The sequence below is a fragment of the Alligator sinensis genome, unplaced genomic scaffold (genome assembly GCF_000455745.1).
Source record: "Alligator sinensis unplaced genomic scaffold, ASM45574v1 scaffold160_2, whole genome shotgun sequence".
Taxonomy (NCBI): domain Eukaryota; kingdom Metazoa; phylum Chordata; order Crocodylia; family Alligatoridae; genus Alligator; species Alligator sinensis.
In genome coordinates, this window is record NW_005842717.1 from 286,760 (window position 1) to 307,674 (window position 20,915).

At 43.8% G+C, this 20,915-nt stretch overlaps 1 protein-coding gene across 2 annotated transcripts; it reads left to right on the forward strand.

Moving 5' to 3' along the window:
* The first annotated feature begins 1,403 nt into the window (after positions 1 to 1,403).
* On the forward strand, positions 1,404 to 13,980 carry RAB33B (RAB33B, member RAS oncogene family). 2 transcript variants are annotated; one of them, XR_003096369.1, is made up of 3 exons: positions 1,404 to 1,646; positions 10,828 to 11,562; positions 12,347 to 13,980. XR_003096369.1 is itself a non-coding variant. In XM_006034271.3 (2 exons), exons 1-2 carry the CDS (start codon positions 1,404 to 1,406, stop codon positions 11,269 to 11,271), a joined length of 687 nt encoding a protein of 228 aa, XP_006034333.1. In that variant the 3' UTR covers positions 11,272 to 13,980. The 2 variants fall into 2 exon arrangements, 1 of the variants encoding a protein (XP_006034333.1); XM_006034271.3 differs by having other exon boundaries at positions 10,828 to 13,980.
* Positions 13,981 to 20,915: the final 6,935 nt, after the last annotated feature.

A 20,915-nucleotide genomic window follows, 5' to 3' on the forward strand; every position in this document is an offset into this window, starting at 1 on the left:
GTCTTTAACTTGTAGAATTCATTGCCACAGGAGGTAGTGGAGGCAGAGAGCATAGCCAGGTTCAAAAGGGGCCTGGATACATTCATGGATGATGGATCTATCAGTGGCTGTTGAACAGAACCGTTGGAGATGTTCCCTTGGCATCTCTGACTCCATGAATGGTGGATGCCAGGGACATATAGATCAGAGTTTCTCAACCTGCGGGTTGTGACCCAAAAGTGGGTCACAAGAATATATATGAAAGGGTCATGAACAAACTTTAAACATTGATTCTCCTTTAAAGGAGATAAATGTGGGAAACTGTGGCTTTCCCCTTGCAGGCTAGCAGGGGTCCAGCCTGCAAGGGGCTGCTTCGGGACCCCTCATACTCCACATACTGGGGGCTGGGGGGAAATATGCAAATGAGTCTTATTCTTTACTTTATACTGCTCGCCAGTGAGTGAGTGAGAACTGGGTCCTCAAAGTTTAAGCATTTCTTTGAGGCAAGCAGCCGTAAGAAAATACTGACAGCAGACTGGGCTAAGACTGAGTGTAGGAAGCATTTGAAGACCCAGACTGAAGAGGCTGGGATGGAGGATGCTTCCTTATAGTTTCTCCGGGCATCCAAATTCCTCCAGGCTTGGGCCTGCACGTAGGATGTCTGCTAATGGATTTGGGAGTATCTGAAGTCCCAGGGTGAGAACCGGGGATGGAGGATGCCTGCCGGTTGTAGCGCCACACGCGCTGTTTGCAACGATTGAGTTCTGCCTGCTCCATCATTTTGGTTTTTGGAATGACCGAGTTTCGCTCAATTGATATGATTTGGAACTGTTTTGACCTGGAACATGAAATAAATTAATATATTTTTTTTTAATGTTACAACATTTAAAAAAAAAGTCAGCTAAGAGTTCCTGAGAGTGACTTGGGTTTTGCATATGCTGCATCAATTAGCTGCCTCGAAAATTATCCTACGTTTTGAACTTATTATTATTATTATTATTGATGGTACAACGTTAAAATTACGGTACATATACGAGAATGATCGTACACCTGGCACCACTGCCCGGCTGGGGGCGCTGCTGCTCCTGCAGCTCCCCCCGCCAGCTCTGATGCGCGGGCCACACGCAGCATCCGCCCCTTAGCCCCGCCCCTGTCGTTAGCCCCGCCCCAAGAGGCGTGCCAGGGCAGGGCGGGTGGGCACCCCGCGGGGCGGGACCTGCGCCATTATGTCCCCGCCCACTTTGAAGCGAGAGCTGAGGGGGAGGGGTTCGGTTGCCAACCCCGCCCTCGTCTTTTCCAACCTCTCGCGATACTTCCATCTTCCGCTCGGCGCGGGTGCTGAAAGAGGGGGAGGTTGCTCTCGCGAGAACTCTCGCTTTCTCCGCCAATCGCAGGCTGGGAGGCGGGGACAGGGGCTAGGGTTGATGGCGGCGGTGGCCGAGCTGGAGTCCTCGTTGGAGCTGAGCCTGGGCGGCGGCGTGGGTCCAGGCGGGCTGCCCCCCGCGCGCTCGCGCATCTTCAAGATCATCGTCATCGGCGACTCCAACGTGGGCAAGACGTGCCTGACCTACCGCTTCTGCGCCGGGCGCTTCCCGCAGCGCACCGAGGCCACCATCGGCGTGGACTTCCGCGAGCGCGCCGTCACCATCGACGGCGAGCGCATCAAGGTGGGCGGCGCCACCCGGCCCCGCGCCCCGGCGGGTGGGAAGGGAGGGCTCCGAGACGCCTGAAACCCCCTGCCCAGCCCCCACTCCTGGTGTTTTCGGGTTTGCCAGCTTCCCCCCTCAGGGGAGCTCCCTATCTTTGGCATTGGAGCCAGAGCAGGCGTGGACCTGAAGCTCATCATAGTTCATAGAAAATTCAGGTTGACAATTCAGGGAGCCTAGGAGGTCTAATCTGACCCCCCTGCTCACAGTAGGGCTGGCCCCAGCTACATCATCCCAGCCAGGGCTTTGTCTAGCTTGGTCTTAAAAACCTCCAAGGATGGAGATTGCACAGCCTGTCTGGGTAACCTGCTCCAGTGCTTCACTGCCCTCCTCATGAGACAGTTCTTGCTAATATCTAACCTAAACTTCCCTTGCTGCAACCTGGGATGGATGCTCCTTGGTCTGTCATCTGCTACCACTGAGGACAGTGATGGCAGATGACCTCGGCCTCCTTGTATAACCCCCCTGCTGGTAGTTGAAGGCTGGTATTAAATCTCCTCTCAATCTTCTCTTCAGACTAAGTCCAGTTGCCTCAGCCTCTCCTCGTAAATCCTGTTCCCTAGCCCTCTAACTATTTTCCTGGCCCTCTGCTGGACTCTCCACTGATCTCTACCCCATGCTGATGCTGACCTTATCAACTGATTGTCAAGCTCAGGACGGGGGTGCTACCTCACTCTATGTATGGCCCCATGCAAAGGAGCCACAAAACTATTCCCCATATTTTACAGGCCAACTTTGTGCTTGGTTTGCCACCTTATGGTGCTGTTGATTGGCTGAAGGTGTAGCACTGTTGTTATTCATAGTGCAATTGACATCTGAATCACGTTAAAGGGCCATAGTCCCCATACCAGACCAAAAAACTAAGGGCATTTATACACATGCTCAGGGGGCAGTGGTTTAATTAGAGCAGCTTTGAGATCCATTCTAATTAAAGCACCTGGAGTATTTCGTGAATCATCATCCCCATGCTTAAAAATGGCACTGCAGGCAATTTATTTAAAGCTCGTTAAAAGCGCCCCGGCTGCCATTTTTAAGCAGAGGAACGCTGATACACGAGACGTGAGGCTGCTGGAGTGCGGTAATTACCTCACTCCAGCAGCCTCGATTAATCAAGTCTGCCCCAACACGCTGTAATTTATAGTATCATTGCTCATGTATTGGCACTCTGTGTAGAGTAGGAGCAGAAACTTGCTTAAACAAGATTGAAACCAACATCACCAAATCTTAATGAGGTTAGGTCTTTGGTTCACTGAGTTGATATCTTATGTACCCTAGTAGGATGTCATCACCTCTTTTTTTTACTTTGTTTTGGTTTAAAACATTGCAGAGTTAGGGGGAAAGGAGTTTCAAATGCCCTTTGAGATACTGGCATAAGTTCTGTTGTAGCCATGTTTTAGCTCACGCCAGGTTGTGCACACAGCTGTACCCACAAAGTATATGCACACAAGATAGCTATGGCCCGGGGTCCCTTTGTGCCCTGTCCTGTTGCCTGCAGGGCTCTGGGCAGGCTGCCAGAATGCTGTGCCGATGCAGTGTTTGTAGCCCCAGCTGCTGTCACCAGCCTGGAAGGAGCGTATTGGCCAGATGCACACACAGCAAGGGTGGCACTGCTCTGAAATCCTTCCTGAGGCACAGCGGCCACAAGGGACATGCCCAGGAGGGAGCTGGAGAAGGTGAGATGCTGAGTATGAGACTGCTTGGTCTCTCCGGCACAATGATTCTCCCCCTTGTTGGGCTTGAGGCCTTCCTCTGTAACTTATTTTTTGAACTGAGCAGCACCCCATTTCAAAAACTAACTTAAGTATTACAGTGCTTACCTCCTTGCAGACAGGAGAGCAGTGGGGGTCAGGGATTGGTTAGGTAGAAACCAGCCTGAGCTTGCGCAGACTGCGTTATTTCTTTGCACCTTGTATGCACCTTGCTTATCACCACACTTTGCAGCACCTTTTTCTATCTGGCTGAGAATTGCTGCTCTAGATCAACATGAAGGCTCAGTGTTACAATTTACAACAGCAGCAGTGAGAATTTTACAGATTACTAGCGTTAAGAAATGACAGGCCACATGGAGCAAGTTACTACATATACTTAAGATGCCAACCATCTTGAGCAACTAGGTTAGCTTTTAGCAATGAAAGACTACAGTGTATTTCAGTGACAGCTTAAGGCTGTGTTCAGACTGCCACATGCCAGGTCAGGAGATCTAGTGCCAAGAATGGCAGCATCACATCTGCTCTTCCCTCTTGATTCTGATCATAGTTTTTGTTAGCTCTTATTCTTACCTTAAGCTTAGGTTGGTAAAAATTGATCCAAGTGTGAACCTTTCTTAGGGAGCTTAAAGGCTGCTAAAAGCAAACTTGTACAGCTCGAAACGTAGGTGCAAAACACAATTGCTTGCAAAATCTAGTGGCAAAATGTTTTAGTGTGGCTTTTATTTGTTTCTTAATAACCCAGCCACATTATATTGACATATACAGGTTTCCCTCCATTTATGCGGTAGAAGTGTTCCCAGGGAATGGCACTTAAAGCAAACCCGCTTTACAATTAAGTAGATAGGGATGCATTCCCAGGGTAGTGAGGGAGTGGGGCTGGGTCTAGGGAAGCGGCAGGGAGAGGGGCGCAGTGCAGCACAGTGGCTACAAGCAGGCGGTGTCTGCCGTTCCTGGGGCTGCAGCAGAGGCAGCACCGGGCTCTTCGTGGTGCTTAGGGTGGACAGCAGCCCCACTCACCCCACTTCTCCCCATTTACCCCACTTCAGGACCAGGCCCCACTCACCTTCCTCTGAAGAGCCTGCTGCCGTCGCCAACCCAAGTCTGCAGTGGCCGCTGGCCCCAGCCTGCTGTCATCCAGCTGCAGGTGGCTGCCCACCCCTGCTGCAGCTGCTCTAGGAGCGGCTGATACAAGCGGCTTGCAGCTGCTGCGCTGTACCATGCCCCAAACCCCCCAGGGCTCTGCTTCCCCATGGGCACTGAACCCCCCCAGCATGGTGCAGCCTAGCAGGTAGCGTCCACCGCTCCCAGAGCTGCAGCAGGATCGGGCAGCTGCCTGCAGCAGCCGGTGGCTGCTGCAGGCTGGGGCTTGCGCTTGGCTGCTGCAGGGTAGGAGGGCAGGTTGCGGGGGCCTGTGGCGAATTTGGGGTGGCAGCAGCCCCCCTCTCAATGCCATGGCCCACCCTGAGCGCCAGGAAGAGCCTGGTGCCACCTCCGGCCTGAGTCTGCAGTGGCCACTGGCCCCATCCTGCTGTTGTGCAGCTTCCTGCCCCTGCTGCAGCCCTAATAGCAGTGGATGTCACCTGCTTGCAGCTGCTAGGCTGCACTGTGCTGGGGGGTTTGGGGCATGGTGCCCCAGGGGAAGCAGAGCACCTGGGGGGTTTGGGGCATGGTGCAGCCAGAGCAGCTGCAGTAGGGGCAGGCAGCTGCCTACAGCCGGATGAGAGCAGGCTCTTCAGGGACAGGTGAGTAGGGCCTGGCCCCACGGCCCTTTACCCTCCCCTCACCCATCCTTCTGCTCATGGCCCTTTTTCTCCTCTCATAAACTCAGACTTACCTGCTTGGGGAAGGGCAGAACGCACCTATGCTGGTCGCATATATGACAATTTACCTCGCATATAACGAATTTCAGGTACAAAAGGGTCATTGCATAAGAGCAAATTCGCATAAATCAAACCCGCATAAATCGAGGGAAACCTGTACCATATATTAAAGTCCATATTATAGTTTGGCCTTAGGCACTGAACTTTAAAAGATAATGGAAGCATGGGAAATAACTATACACTTGGAACCGGGCCCAACGCCCATTTAATACAGTACAATACTTTTCTGTTTTGGTCCCATCATATTTCACTGATGATGTTTCTTCTTTTATGTGTGTTTGTTTGCATGGCTGCTGGCGAAACAACAAAGGAGTGTAGGCTTGCTAGGCCCTCAAGGCTTAGTCCCCTGTGTTTGCAGAGGAAACTTGCAAGAAATTCTGAAAATTGTCACTTCAAACCTTCTACACAACTACCAGGCACAGTGTCTAAAACACCAAGAACACTGTGTAACAACAGCCTGTAGGTAAAAGCAGGAGTGAGGAGAGCACTCCCCTGCTACTGTAATGAGGATGTATTAATTGGTTAATAGAATAAACTAGGAAAAGGTATGGGTGAAGGCAAAAGACAGTGTATGCTAGTCTGATCAAGGGGAAAAAAATCCTTTGTGAAGTCTCAGAGCTTCTCTTCTTTCCAATTCTGTGCGCCATTTTCTCAGCCTCCCATCTTTTTCTGTCTTCTATTAATTTTCCAATCACACATCATGCCAACACTGACTGTCCAATCACACATCATGCCAACACTGACTGTTCTGCTTTTGTTCCATCCTTTTTTCTTTCTTTTTTTAAGTTCTCAAGAATTCTCTCCTCTACACTTTTCCTTTCCTGGGTGTGTCCCCACAAGTATGCACGTGCAATTTGCAGTGCTTGCAAACCTGTTGCAGCACCACAAACCACACATACACATGTTCACTGAGCTGCAAATTAGCAGTGCACCGTTTTTTTCCTGGTGTCAAAAAAAACCCCCAACTTCATTAAATACACTAAAAAAAGCAGGGCAGTGCACATGGCTGGAGTGTGGTACCTGAAACTGGAGCCTGGCTGGTCAGAGCCATGCTCTGGCTATTGGCCACGCTCTGTGTGCCCAGATTGCCACTGGTGTAGTCCTGGGAAACTCCCAGGACCCCAGATAAGGCTGCTGGGGCCATCCCAGGTGCTGGCTTCAGCCTCCCCTACTTCACCAAGGTCAACTTGCTGCGTGCCAGAGCACATGTGCAGGGGCATGCATGCCAAGGGACACCTAGCAGCGGCACAAATATGTGTTGCTGGTATTGTGCCCAGGAAAATGGATGTTCCCACTCATGGGGACATGCCCCTTGAGGCTGTGTATTGCCCCTCCCTTTGGCTGAGAAACTGAACACTGTTGTTCCTTGGTTTGTTGGTATCCATTAGGTGTCATGAGGTCATCACTAGAGCGTGAGTGAGCACCCTTGCAGCACCATTCAAGTGTGTTCACTGCTTTGGGGGCCTCTGGAATAAGTGAGGGATTTGGTCCTCAATTCTAAAATAATTCCACCACTAGGCTATTGGGCCATTGTGGTAAAATATATTCCCTGCAGGGCATACTGGTTCCTTGAGCTTATCATCTTCCTTTTCAGCAGGCTCCTTCCATTTTCTCTATTCTCATGAAGCTCTAGGTCATTTTTTTTCTGTCTGTTGTTTAAAAAAGAAGTTTTGCCATTAATCCATCTCTGCTTTGACTGCTAAGGGTGCGTCATGTGCTCGTAGCAAGTGCTTATAGCACTTCTCTGGCAATGCTTGCAGAAAGAATAGAGAGAGACTTATGTGAGCTTTATTCTGCTGTTCTTGTTGTATTCTGGAGGAGCTGCTGAACTTTGGAATTTTCTCCCATTGCTTTGGAGGAGTGCATAAATTAATCTCCTTTTCTTTTCCTCTCTTCTTCCCTCCCCCAACCAGCTGGATGGTCCTTCTCTTGCTTCAGCACAGAACACTTCCCCTGCAGCTGTAGAAATGCTGTGTCATTGCCAGTAACATAGGCACAATTCTTCTCAACAGGATTTTCCCACATAGGCAGGACACAGGAGCAAGTTACGTTCCTGTCGTTGTATTTTGTATTGCTTCTTTTTGAAAAAACAGTGCTTAGATGTGATTAGGACATTAAGGCTGTCATTATGTGAGTATTTTCTCAATTTTTAACTTATCCCTTGAGTGGATCTAAGCAGTAGAAACTAAAGGAGACTATTTCCTACCTACAGGTTTTAATTATGTGGGTCTAACTTTAATGGAAGCTGTCGTCACCACTTTTTTTGAGGTTTGGCTTTTACAATTCTTTTTTTAAGGGAAAGCAGGGGAAGTATGTCTTCTAGTTCTGCAATTACTCAAATAAATACGTCATCGTTTTTAAACCTAGAGTTTTAGTAGAATTTTGTAAGGTTATGCTCTACCCAGGAGGACCTAATTTTAGCCCTTTCAGTCGTTATTTAATCTGTTCTTATTCTGAGTAGAAGAATATTCTCCATAAACCTTTTTTGGGGGGAGGTTCTTCCCCAAGCATGTTTTGGGATCATGGGACCAAAAGGAATGTCCTAGGTCTTTAAGTCCAGCCCCCCTGGTATCACAGGCACTATATTCTATTCCTTTATAAAAAGTAGTTATATTTTGTCCCTCTGGCTGCAGTTGGAAGACTGTTCTACAACCTCAGTTCTCAGACAGGTAGGAAGCTTCTTCTGATTTCCACATAGATTTATTTGTGACCATTTCATGTTATTGTCCCAGCACAGATTTTCTTCTTCCCTGGTGTTTACTCATGGATGTATTTATAGACAGCAATCGTGTTTTCTTGGCCTTCACTTTGCTGGAAGGGCAATCCATTTTAGTCTGTTCTTGTGTACAACAGGCTTTCTATTTCCCCTGATCATCCTCATAGCCTTTCTTGGTTCTACTCCAAGTTCATTTTCCTGGAACATGAGTGATTATAATTGTACTCAGTATCCCAAAGTGGGTCTCACCAATGGCATGTATAATGACATCAATATTTCCTTTTCTTTACTGGAGAGATTTTGCCTGACAGTATTTGCCTTTCAAGGCTGCCTCACAGGGACATCTCAGTCATACTAAGATTAACTATTATATCAAGATCTTCCTCCTCAGTAGTTTCTAACGACAATCCTCTGTTGAAAAAGATGGGGTTGTGCTGAATTTTAAATAAAGAAAACTATAGATCAGTCTGTTGTTGCTAATAATGTACAAGTTAGTCTAAGTGCTACATACAGCTTTGTGAGAGCAAAAGTCCGAAACCTTCAGCCACTTAAAGCAATAAAATCCCGGACAGCCCTTTATTCTGAAAATAATTTTATGAACATCTCTGTAAAGGAAATATGCAAACTAAGGATGCTTCAAGAGATGCACATAAACATAGCCAATTTAAAAAAATAATAATTTGGAGTTCTGTGCCTGCTCTTAATTTGTATTAATCTTAATACCAACTCTTATGGCTTTACAGTTGTGTTTTTCTGTCTTGTAAAATGTGCTTCTTTTCCTTGTTGCTGTGTGAAAGGCATCTGACAATGGAAAATAAACCATGCAGAAATACTACCGAATGCATGAAGAAAACAAACAAGGTTTAAAAATAAAATATCTGATTTTTTTCCCTCTAAGCTTTCATTAACACGTTACAAAATAGCAAATCAATGTTTCTCTGATTCTTTTTAGTTGTACTAATGTCACACACAACAATTAGATCACTGTAGAACATGTTTTAAGTAACTGCTCCTATATGTAAAATAATCAGTCCCTGTTGATATCAGAAGTTGATGCTATGGCCACCAAGATAAAGCACTGCCTGGCAGCAGCGGGGGGAGGGGCACAAATCCATGCCACCACATCTCACTTTGGCAGCCATGATGGCATGACGCTCCCTCCCGCATGCTGGGCCACAGAGATGCCTCCTCTGGAGCTGAGTCTGGCCCTGCTGCAGTGCACGTCCTGCTCTGGGCACAGTAATCTCGGAGGGAATATGCTCCCCGTGCCCCATTGCCTGTGCTCCTTTCCCCACCCAATGCATGGCCTGTCTCCACTTCTCTTCCTCTGCATGGCCTGTGCCGCAACCCCACCCCTGCCCTTGTAGATTTACCTGTAGGGAGCTGTGGGAGTTGTTCTCCATGCGCCTGGCTGCCACGTACGTGTTTGTGCACCACACGGTGCCCCTACTTTGATCGCTTTTCTCCTGCTCCCTGCAGCCCCAAGAAGCTCCTTGGAGGCTGGAACTCTGCCAGCCTGAAAGGGGAACCTACTGTTTCCCATGTTTTTCTCCTTTAAAGAGGAAAATCTGTGTTTTTCCACAACAAGTGGAAAACCAGGATCCCTGGTGTTAACTTTAAAAAGCTAAATAGGAGTATATATTTTTGGACATAAGAACATACCATGGAATACATAATCGTGATGCATAGGACGGCTATACAGCTCAGATTTTTTTGGTAATTGTGTAAATCTTAGTTCCTTATACAATTCATTGTACAAGCCAGCTCCACAGAAATAGTTGATCTAAAGGTCTAAAACCTATGGCCAACATGAGAATACTGTGGCGTAGAGGAAAATATATAGGGATTGAAGTAATTCATAAACTGTTGTCATATATCTTGCTGGAACAGAAGTGTATAGGCAAATCAATAAGGTAAATTCAGTTGTTCATAATGCATGTAAAATTCCATGTATTCTGAGTTTGGGGGGAAAAATCACTTCGTTAAAAGAATTTTTTTTCTTCAGATTTCTCCCTGCAAATGCTAAAGGGAGAAGACTTTATTTTCTGATGTTTAACCCAAAATTGGTCCATCTTGGACAACTAGGAAGTCATCATGCATGGTAGGGACTTTAAAAGTTCAGTTTCTCAACTCACTAGGGCTGAGGATCAGGTAGGTAACTTGTTAAACTATATAGCTAATCTAGCTTAGTTGGATGACTCGGCTTTATGAATGTTCACTTTGAAGTCCCTAGTTCTCCTGGGCGCTCTTTGAAAATGAGCATTAGGGTAAGTTCAGGTACTTGGAAATGAGATTCTGCTTTAAGTAAACGTTCCATATGGAGTGAGAGGGAATCAAAGATACTGTTCCTAGACCCAACAGATATCTAATTCTGTGGTAAAACTGCCACTAGGTAAGATAATATTAATTCTGGTAGCAGAAATCCTCTTCAGCAAAAACAAATATGCGCTGATATACATTCGTTTGCTACTTGTTCAAATAAAGCCTTTTTGCCACAGATTTCAATATCCTTTTGTGTCAGCTTTTACAAAATATCAGCATCAATAAACTCTTTCAGAAATCTGTATTGGTGATCAAGCTAAATGCCACACGGTAATTTCTTGGTATTTTTAATAAGGAGCAGATGGCTCTGCAAGGAAAATATTCACATAACATTTTGTAACCTTCTAAAATTCAGGCGAAGAAAATTCTTTAGCTCTTGAACTAAACCTCAGAATGTGATTAATTCAGAGGAGATCTATATGATTTTCATAGTTAGGAATGATTTGCATCATTTTCCAACATGAATCAAAACCAGTTCTACTTTTGGTCTGTTTTTGTTCCTTTTCCCATTTCAGATCCAGCTGTGGGATACAGCGGGACAGGAGCGGTTTAGAAAGAGCATGGTGCAGCACTACTACAGGAATGTACACGCTGTTGTGTTTGTGTATGATATGACAAACCTTGCCAGTTTTCACAGTCTGCCATCATGGATAGAGGAATGCAAACAGCACTTGCTTGCCAACGATATACCACGGATTCTTGTCGGAAATAAATGTGACCTGAGAAATGCTATTCAGGTGCCTACAGACTTGGCCCAGAAGTTTGCTGATACTCACAGTATGCCACTGTTTGAAACCTCTGCTAAAAGCCCCAATGACAATGACCATGTGGAGGCCATATTTATGACACTGGCTCACAAGCTCAAGAGCCACAAGCCATTGATGCTTAGTCAACCCCCAGGCAGTGGTGAGATACACTTAAAACCTGAACCAAAACCTGCCATGACCTGCTGGTGTTAGATCACAGTATTTATGCAGTCACCACCTCATTGTATTTGCAAATGCTTTAAAATTACCTTGGTAAAGTTCCAGGTACTAGTAGCAATTATATCAGATCTCTTTGGCACTTTAATGTGTTTTTTCTTGTATCTGTGTGCCCTACTCATCTCTTTGCACTTTGTAATTATTGTACTGTCTGAATTACTGAATTTTGATTGTACACATACAGGAGAAAAGACTTTCAAGTGAAGTTTAGATCGAGTGAGCCCACTCAAAGTCACTTGCTGCTTGAGATAATTTTCATCAGTTTTGGTAAGGTTATATATATAAATATCCCAATTTACTGATACTACTTTGGCTTGTATCTCAGTAGGATAACATGGGAAGACCTACTCCCTTAGGCCAAGAGACAGAGAATAGGTGTTGAGCATCTGGGGTAATAGTGGAAGTTGTTCTGGCTGCATTTCTAAACATCTACACACACAACGGCCTGCTGAGAAAAGAGGGAAAGGGTCAATATAGAATGCTCACATGGCATTGACCTTAATGGTCTGTCATTTCACATTAAACCATGTATTTTTATATAGAGCAAGGGGGAGAGAATTCACAAACTGTTGTCCTTGTCCTCCCTGCACAGTCGTTCAAAGCTAAACCTTGATTAATTTTTGTTTTTTGAGGTTTGCACATGTCCTCTGCTTTTCATCTTATAGAAGATAGTTTGGGTAAAAGACTGGGGTGGGATTTTATGGAAAACTCAGGGGCCTAATATCCCACCCAACTTCTAAGAACTAAAATTATTTAAGATCCTATTGAGATATTCTGTATTTGAATTGTTCCCAGGGTAAGTAAACACAGTCCAGTAGATTAAAACACGAGCAAAGTTGGCAGAAGTAAATATTGACTTTCTGGCAGGGGAGGAGGGGATTGTTTTTTAAATAGTCTGAAAAAATAAATTGTATGAAGAAAGTTAGGATGCATTTTTGGGACTAAAGCACTTGGTGGGGAAATGCTAGTCTTGATGCCCACTTGCCAAATATGAGCCTATGCCTTATTTGTTGAAAATGTCATAGCCACTATAATGTAATGGTATATACAGGTCTCCATCAAAATGGGATTGAAGGCTGCTGTTCTGTGCAACTGAATTTGCCTACGAACTTCTAGAATAGCTGAAGGTTAGTTCCTGTCTACACGTGTAAAGAAGAAAATGATACAGTCTCTTTAAAGTTTAGAGAATCTCATGCTTCTTTAAAATGCGTGTAAATTTCTATAGTGTACGTTAAATATGAGGAAGACTTAGTACATCATTTTGTCCATCCCCAAACAAGTCTGTCTCAGCTGTTTGCAGGCTACATTCTGTGTAAGCGGTCGCCTTGATTGATTTCTTAGCATAGGTAAGGTGAACTGTGCAAAAAATACGTTTTAGAACCTTCTTCATCTGGGTTTTACAGATACTGTAAATGTATTGCAATCTCTTCATTCCAGTTTTTTGTTTGGAGATTGTATTTCTTATTGAAAAGTATGCTGAGTTGCACGTAATCATATGGTAACATCAAAAGGGAATGCAAGCCATATAATTCAGCATATGACTTCATTCATGTGGACTGATCAAACTGTTTTGTTTGAACATTAAATGTTCAAAGAAAATTAAGTCAAAATGGAGAGCTGTGCTTTATGATATGTCATGCATAATGCTGACTGAAACTATTACAATGATCATTTTATAAACTGCCAACATGGCAGGTTATGTTAAGATAATTTAAGTGCAGAAACAAGATAATTGTATTAACCAAACTATGAAGGATAATAATGTCATTCTTTCTCCATGTTACATTCTAGATTTAGAAAGATCAATCAATTTTGACTAATCGGAATTAGAATTAAGAATTTTTAAATTTATTTTTTATTTGTTTTAAATATAAGATATACAATAATTTTTGTAAAGCTGCTATAACAACTATAATGGTAATTTTGTTTATGCAACATTTTGAAAAAGGGAAATCTATCTGCTTTAAACATTAAACAACTAGGATTTGGTTTACAAGCCTTCTGAGAACAATCAGCTTTTTAACAGTAGTGTCCTTAAAGATTTTTTTAAAAAAGGGATTGATCTTAAATTTATTTGTATAATATTACAAATAAGTATGGTTTACAGTCCTCTTGGACAGTTTTTTTCACTCATGTCCTTATACTTTTAAAAAAGGATTAATCTTAAGTGTTTGTATAGTATTCAAGTATTTCAACAAGCTTTCTAACCGTAACTTTTTATTTTTTAGAATAAAAACAGAAGGCAGAATTAAAGTCAGTCAGGGTAGGGGTTGACATAAGGAAATAAATTTAGTAGATATAATATAAATGTTAAACTCTATTACAACCACCTGGAAACCCGCTAAATTTTGTTTAAGTAAAATTTACAACTTGTAAATAAGGGCCCTGTGTCATCAAATCATGTGAAATAAATTTTAGCTATGTAATCTTGCCTTCAGCACCAAGCATGTTTTATTAGTTCTGCCACAGTGACAACAATTACTGATCATTAATTCAGGAACCAGTATGCTTCTTGGCTTTCAGTAGTAATGTCTGACACTCAAAGTCTTATGTCAAAGATACTGAATATTTTGTATATGTATTTTCACCCTGTCAGAATTCAAGTCAGGTAATTTTGTATCTGTTTAAAACAATATTATGTGACACAATCCCAGAAACCTAATAAACTGGCTTTGCCACAAATAATATTCCCTTGTTTTCACTTGTGTTTTGTGGGTTCTTTCTTGGTGGAGTTTACAAAAAATGCTATATGATGCTTAAGTAAAGAAAATAATCCATAGTCTTCACCTATCTAGATGCTCAAATGCCCTGTCATAAAGTCGTCATGTAGACAACTATTCCCTGCTCCCTTCTAGAATGGGCTGTTCCAGGTGCTTTAAGTGCTGCTGAAATCTCCAATAGGGGCCTACCTTTCCCTGTAGTTTGCAGCAGTTTTGAAAAGACCATGAAGAAGAAGAACAGGATTAAAGCAAGATAACTTGCTACCATTATTTTATCTCTTTGACCCTCTGTTGTGAGTAAACATACCCAGAAGACCTACTTTAGCATGCTACCACACCTGCAGCCTGGACCTGGAACAGTTCTTAAAGCAGTGTTCAAAGCTTTTTTTTTTTTTTTTTTTTTTCTTTTGCCTTTTTGAGAGAGAGAAGTTTGCAGCCCAACAGAGGGAGTCCTGCTTTTCAATAATGTTCATGGCCTCCTGCTAGGCAAGACTCTCAGATCTTACGTTTGGTGCGGTGTATAGCAGCTGTGTCCATCATTCTCCTGCCTTTTCCACCCTCCACCAGGGGTTTTGTTCCATTTCTAGATTTTATTTTTATTTTATTTTATTTTATTTTATTTTATTTTGGAGCCATGGAATGCTGGTCTTGCTGCCAATAAAGAGGGGCAGGTTCCCTGTATCAAGTGAATGAAACCATTTGCATCTGAAATCATGCCTGATGCTAAGTTTCTGCCTCCTGAAACGCTGAGGACCATAGATTCATCTATTCCACCCCCTTAAAAATGGAAAGAAGGGATGGTAAAAGGGGCCTATTGTGGCATCATTTATAATTCATAAGGCAGCTGGAAGGCTAACAGACTTTTATGTGCTGGGACAAATGTGAATTACTTTCACTGAGCAAAATATTGATTCTGTTTCTGGAAATGAGTGAGGGAGGAGACTGGCAAAAAAACTATATATGCTCTGTTCTTTTCCTTCTGATGCATCTGTTTTTCTTTGGGTAGTCTTAAATCACTTTGTTAACTTTTGGTCTTACTTGCTCTGGGCTGGTGCCTTCAAAAAATACAAATTTTCCAAATGTTATAATCCCCACCTTTCCTCAAAGATTAATCTATAAATTGCTATGCCAACAGAGGGCATAAGACCGAATTGGTGGTGTTTTTGAGTTAGAAAGGTCCAGGTCCTTTCTCAGTCCCAATTAACTCTTAAACTTTCCAGACTGGAGACCATCTTAGGGGCAGGAGCTACCGGAAACAATCTGATTTAAAGGGATCAGGTTTTCCATTTGCCATGAAAAAACACAGATTTTCTCCTTTTTAAAGGAGAAAAGCTTAGGAAACAGTGGGTTTCCCTTTGCAGGCTGGCAGAGTTCCAGCCTGCAAGGGGCTGCTTGGGGTGGAGGGAGTAGGATGCAGGGGGGGCACTGTGTGCATGTGAGCATGCACACATGTCACAACCTGGCTGCCATGTGTGGAGAGCAGCTCCCTCCAGGTAAAACTATGGGGGTGGACAAGGGAGCACAGACTACATGACAGGAGGTAGGAGAGCACAGGCAACATAGTGGAGGGGAGTTGAGAAGGGACATGTGCTCCCCCAGATTTCTGAGCCCACAGCAGGGTACAGGGCTGCAGCCAGGCTGGATCAGCTCCAGACAGGAGCCAACTCTGCTGCCCAGTGGGCAGGGCCCAGCACAAAAGGAAGTGCCAAGGCACTATGGCCATCAAGATGAGGCACCCCCTGCCTGCCCAGCAGCACCAGGGGCACAATTCCATGCCGATGCAGTGCCTCATCTTGACAGCTATGGGGGAGCTCCTGCCCAGAGCTGGTCCGGCCCACCTGCAACTCGGTGCCTGTGCCCCCTTTCCCCACACACCCACTCCCTTGCCCCCAGTGTGTGAGCAAAAAGTTGGGAGTGAGGGTCACTAGCAGGGCTGGTGGGAGGGCTGGGATGGGAGTGAGGGGCACCGACGTATCAGGGCTGCTCAGCACCACAAAGCAGCAGTGGAGACAGCCGCAGCTGGACCCGCATCCTAGTGAGCAAAGGGGGCAGGGGGAAAAACCAAAATTAAATGCTAAAATATACAGGTATTTAGAATTTATTTTATTATTATGATTGAGGCACTGATAAGCTTCCAAATAGCTTTGTTATTAGTGTTTCATTTTATCTGTGGAAAAACAGATTTGGGTGGTTTTATTGGATAATATGGGGTTTTTTTAATAGGGAAAACCAGGACCTTTGCTGATTTATTTAGTATAATTTGTTAGGCTTTTTGATTCAATGTATATAAAGTGATAGGGGAGACTATTACGAGCATAACAAAGCTCCCAGCCCTGATGGCGTCGTTATCTCACCGTGGATATTGCTACCTGGAACATTACTGGAGGCTGAGAGGTACCTCTTGGAGTTTCTGCAACTCAGCTCCACCCTCAAAATAAGAGAATGGGTGGGGGGAGAGGGGAAGAGAACTGTAAAATTTTCTCTAGTACATTTGTATATCTTCCTTCATCTGCTGCTGCCATAGTCAGCAATTACAGGTTGTGTTTGTGAGAATCCAGCAGCTCTTACTTCTGCCCCTCTACCTCTTGAAATGAGTGGGGTGGGATACAGGCAGAGAAGAAAGTAGTAGGACTTTCAAGAATTACGATTCTGAAAGGGACAGGAGACTGCCCCCTTTTTAGTAATAGCCAATGCAGATTCAGATCTGGGCTCTTTTCATCCTCCATCCTGAGCATGTGACCAAGTCCTCTCATTTGCCTCTGGTATAGCAGTTTGGATATCAACTCTGCACTGTCTTCCAGTGCAGGTCTGGGATCTGTATCTAGATCCTAGACCTTGTAATCTCAACAGACTTCTACAATCTTTCGAAGACCTTGATGGTGAACCACTTCTAGATACCTCTCATTCCTCTCTCCTTCCTCACCCATGTCTCTGCACTGCCCAAGAAAGTGCTAAACCTTCTACACTGAATATCATCCTTATCCTCACATTAGTATCACTTGAACCTATTAGAAATGGCAGTTGCCTTCACTATCCTCATGCTACCTCACACAAGCACTCCGTGGTGTTTCCCAAGTACCAATGTTTTAGTTTGCTTCAGTTCCTTGCATGCAATTTTTCCAGTTATCTATTCTGCATCCCTGACCTTTCTCACCTCTGACCTCTTCCTGCTGTGCACTAAATGCTTCCATCTCTACCATTCTGTCTTTTTGCCAGTGATGATGTCCTGCTGGCAAACAGCAAACTCCAGGTCCTGTAGCTTCTGCTATCCAATTAACTACTGCTTGTCAGGTCCATTCTCCATTGTATTCATTCTGTGACTTCATAAAACCAAAGGTGAGAGGTTTTACCCTTTTAGCAGTCGCTTATAATCTAGAACCAGTTTTGAGTGTCTGCTATTAACCTTAATCTTTCTGTAATAACTCAGTGAAGTTAAGAAAAACTTCCGAGGGAGACCATCAGGTCACAATTTCTTCTAGGTGTATGGTCCAGGGGTAAATCAAATTCCTTTTCAAAACTGATGAAGTTGATAGCATTTGCCCTCTAGTATGCCACATATTTCTCCATCATTTGTCTTAAGGAAAATATTTGTTCCAGTTTTAAAATTGGCCTGGCCCTGTCTAAATTTTTTCTCAGCTGCTCCATTTCCATGCAAGTATTGCAATGATCTTGTTTTGTTTGAGGGTAGAATTGTGTCCTTCCAGTGCCTGCCTTTTCACGTCACCTTTCTTTGGCAATCCAGCTGCTAGTCTCATGCACCACTCTGCAGGGACCTGTTCAGTGACCCAGAACCTGCATGCTAGTCTTGTTAGCAGATAGACTGCAGTGCTTCCTCCCGCTTTCACCTTCCTACAGGGACATTTTTGAGCCCAGAAGATTTGCCATTTCTCAGCTTCCTTATTTTGGACTGTGGTATCTACCATCTAAATTAACATTCAATACAAAAGAATCACCTGAGTCAAATACAGTGGAGCTGTGTGGAATCTGGGTGGTAGAGTAACTTGCTAAAAGGTCCCTTCCATGATCTTTTCCTGTTCTTTCATCAAAAGTTTACTGTCTTCATGTTTATGCAATTTGTAAGTCTGCCTAATTGCCTCTGTCACAATCGCATGCACTTTCTGTGCATCGTTCCTTCTCATTTTGCACCCAGGGTTTGCCTTGCCACTGGCATCTTCCAACTCAGAGGTCCACTTCTGAAACTCTTTATTTCCTTCCTCAAGTTAATTTCGTCCCCTTTCCCTTTCAAACCTGCACTCTCCATCAGATCTCCCCTCTTCATATATTACCTTGAACCCTCTTCCTTCTCTCGTCTGTTTCCCAAGTTTGACTTTGTCTGCAGCTTTTGTTTTCTTGTGGGGTATTTTGGGAGAGGGGAATCTTTCCATGCAGATGCTTATATTGTTATTCTCCATGTCCATGGTCTATAAGCCATTCATCACTGAGAAATGGCCTTCTGCAGTTGTCTTAATTTGGGGGGGGTTTCAGGATTAAGCAAATTTCTATGTCGCATCTTTCACATTCTCCCTGCAGGGTTCTTCCTTATACATGCCTCCAACTTAACTTTTGTCAGTTAATAAACAACTGATGCCATTGTGTATATCCATTTCCCTAAAGGCTCAAACATCCAGTACTGGTCTTAGCTATTTACGATGGCCAATCATATTCCTATATTATCCTTCCAAGGATAGCCAGGTAAAGTTACAAATGTTTTTATGCCAAGATTTCAGTCCATATCACTAGCTAATAAAAAGTCCACAAGTCTTACCCCACTATCATTATTTTTGTCCAATATTAAAGGCTGCTACCTCTCTTAGGTAACCAATTTCTGTTACTTTCCATTTTTGTACAGCAGCCTCTCATAACATAGTCAACTCAAGCTTTGGGAGGGCAGCCACCATGCTTTGAAAGTTAGTTAAAGAAAAGACTCTCTGCCTTATTACTCACATAATGCCCTCATGTATAAGCTTGTGTAGTTGTTACCTTGTTGGGCTGACTGGAGTCAAGCCTTTACTGTTTTTTCATTGACCTGTGTTCACTCAATTGCTACTGTTGCAGCTTCTTTGGATAACAAGGCTGTTGTTTCTCCTTGGTGTATAGTATTGATTCTTCCTGAATATATAACTAACATTATCCTGTACCAGCTTCCTTCTTCCATAGCACCTGAACTTCTGTACCAAGGAACTGCTTGCATATACCCCCACAAAATGTTAATGCTATTAGAAAAAAAGAGGGAGTAACATTATCTCAACAGCTCTGACCCTTGGTAACATTAAGGCCCCTTTACACTTCCTGACTGGTGTGAAGAGGACTGAGTGGCAGTAAGAATCACGCCCCATGTCTTGCTTCTTGCTAACAAAAAATGCTGTTTTCCTCTGTTCACACTACAAGTCCAAATCAGGATGCCTATTCATAAAGATGAATAGAATCATCAATGAGGCCAATCATCAATGTGCAACAACACTGTTATGAAAAGTAATTGCTGCTACTTTCCAGAGATTGCATTGGACACATTAGGCTGCATCTAGTTCTTGCTTCCAGCTGCACTATCACAGTTAAAGTTAATGATGTTTTGGAGACTTTCCTAAAGAAGTTCTGGGCAGTGTAGGCAGATAGTCCCCATTGCTGCAAGAATGAATATGTAATGTCCTGGTATAGCAGGAGTGGGTTGGTGTTCCAGCTCTGCTAGGTTCAGAGCTTACCTGCACTAGCTCTGTTCTCCCTTCACATAACTCTTGGGGGGTTAAGGAAAATGATGACTAATAATGGATTTTTTCTTATTTCCACTGTATAATGTCAGATGAAAGAAGGTCAAATGTCTCAGCCATTTTGACAGTTACTTAGTGGAAACTCATAGAAAAACATGTCACAGAAAACACTCTCTTATTTTTCCAATAATGCCTTTGCTGTTTGATCTTTGGACTGTTTATAAAAGTTGCTCTCAAACTTCCAGATTACCAGGCAGTTGTGTGCAAGATGGTATTAGCAGAGCAGCCTCTAGTTGTTTCAGAAAGTGTGATCAGCTGTAGTAAAGACATTAAAAGCCCCTTTGGCTTAGAGCCAATGATAATCAGCACGGGGGGAGATGGTCTGTATTGCCAGCTGCAGGCATTAAAAAATTCTGAGTTGCCTCCTTGCCACAGTCCCCCAAGCTATCATAAAATCAGCTTTAAAAAAAAACAAGCAAACAAACTGTGGGGTTCTTTGAACATGCTTTATAGTTCTGGAGCTTTTAGGTGAGATTTCTTCATCTTGTCCAGCACAAGAAGGACAAGAAACATTTGTTCGTATATGGGAGATGAGAATCTCACCTAATGACTCCATTCCAACAGGTCTCCTTTGGCAACAACTCCAGATATTGAGGGAAGTTTACAGTGCTGCATATCTCCACTAGCTTGTTTTTCTCTGCCTGCCAGGGCAGCCTGGCTCCTTTAAATTTAGCATGCTCATTACCAAGGATTCTGGTTTTCTCTGATTAAAAAAAAAAATCCCCCATTTTCAGATTATAAAAGGGAACCTAAAATCCACATTTTTCCATGATCAAAATGAAACACCACTCATATATATATATATTTTGCTTACCATCCATGGCACCCTTGGAAAGATTTCAAGGTCCCCTGGCCCCCTGGTTGAGAATCAGTGTGCCCAGGATGTGTAGCATACTAGGAGACAGTCTGGGTGAGGAGCAGACATTTTGATCATGGAAAAATGTGGATTTGGGGTTCCTTTTTTTAATCTGAAAATTGGGGACTTTTTTATCAGAGAAAACCAGGAACCCTGCTCATTACACTGTGTGCTGCTCAAGTCAACCAGGTCCTTTCCCTGATAGCTTTGCAAAGTATCCCAGTAAGGCAGAACTATGGCGGTATGGTTGCACAACATGTTAAGCAATGCCTTACCTCG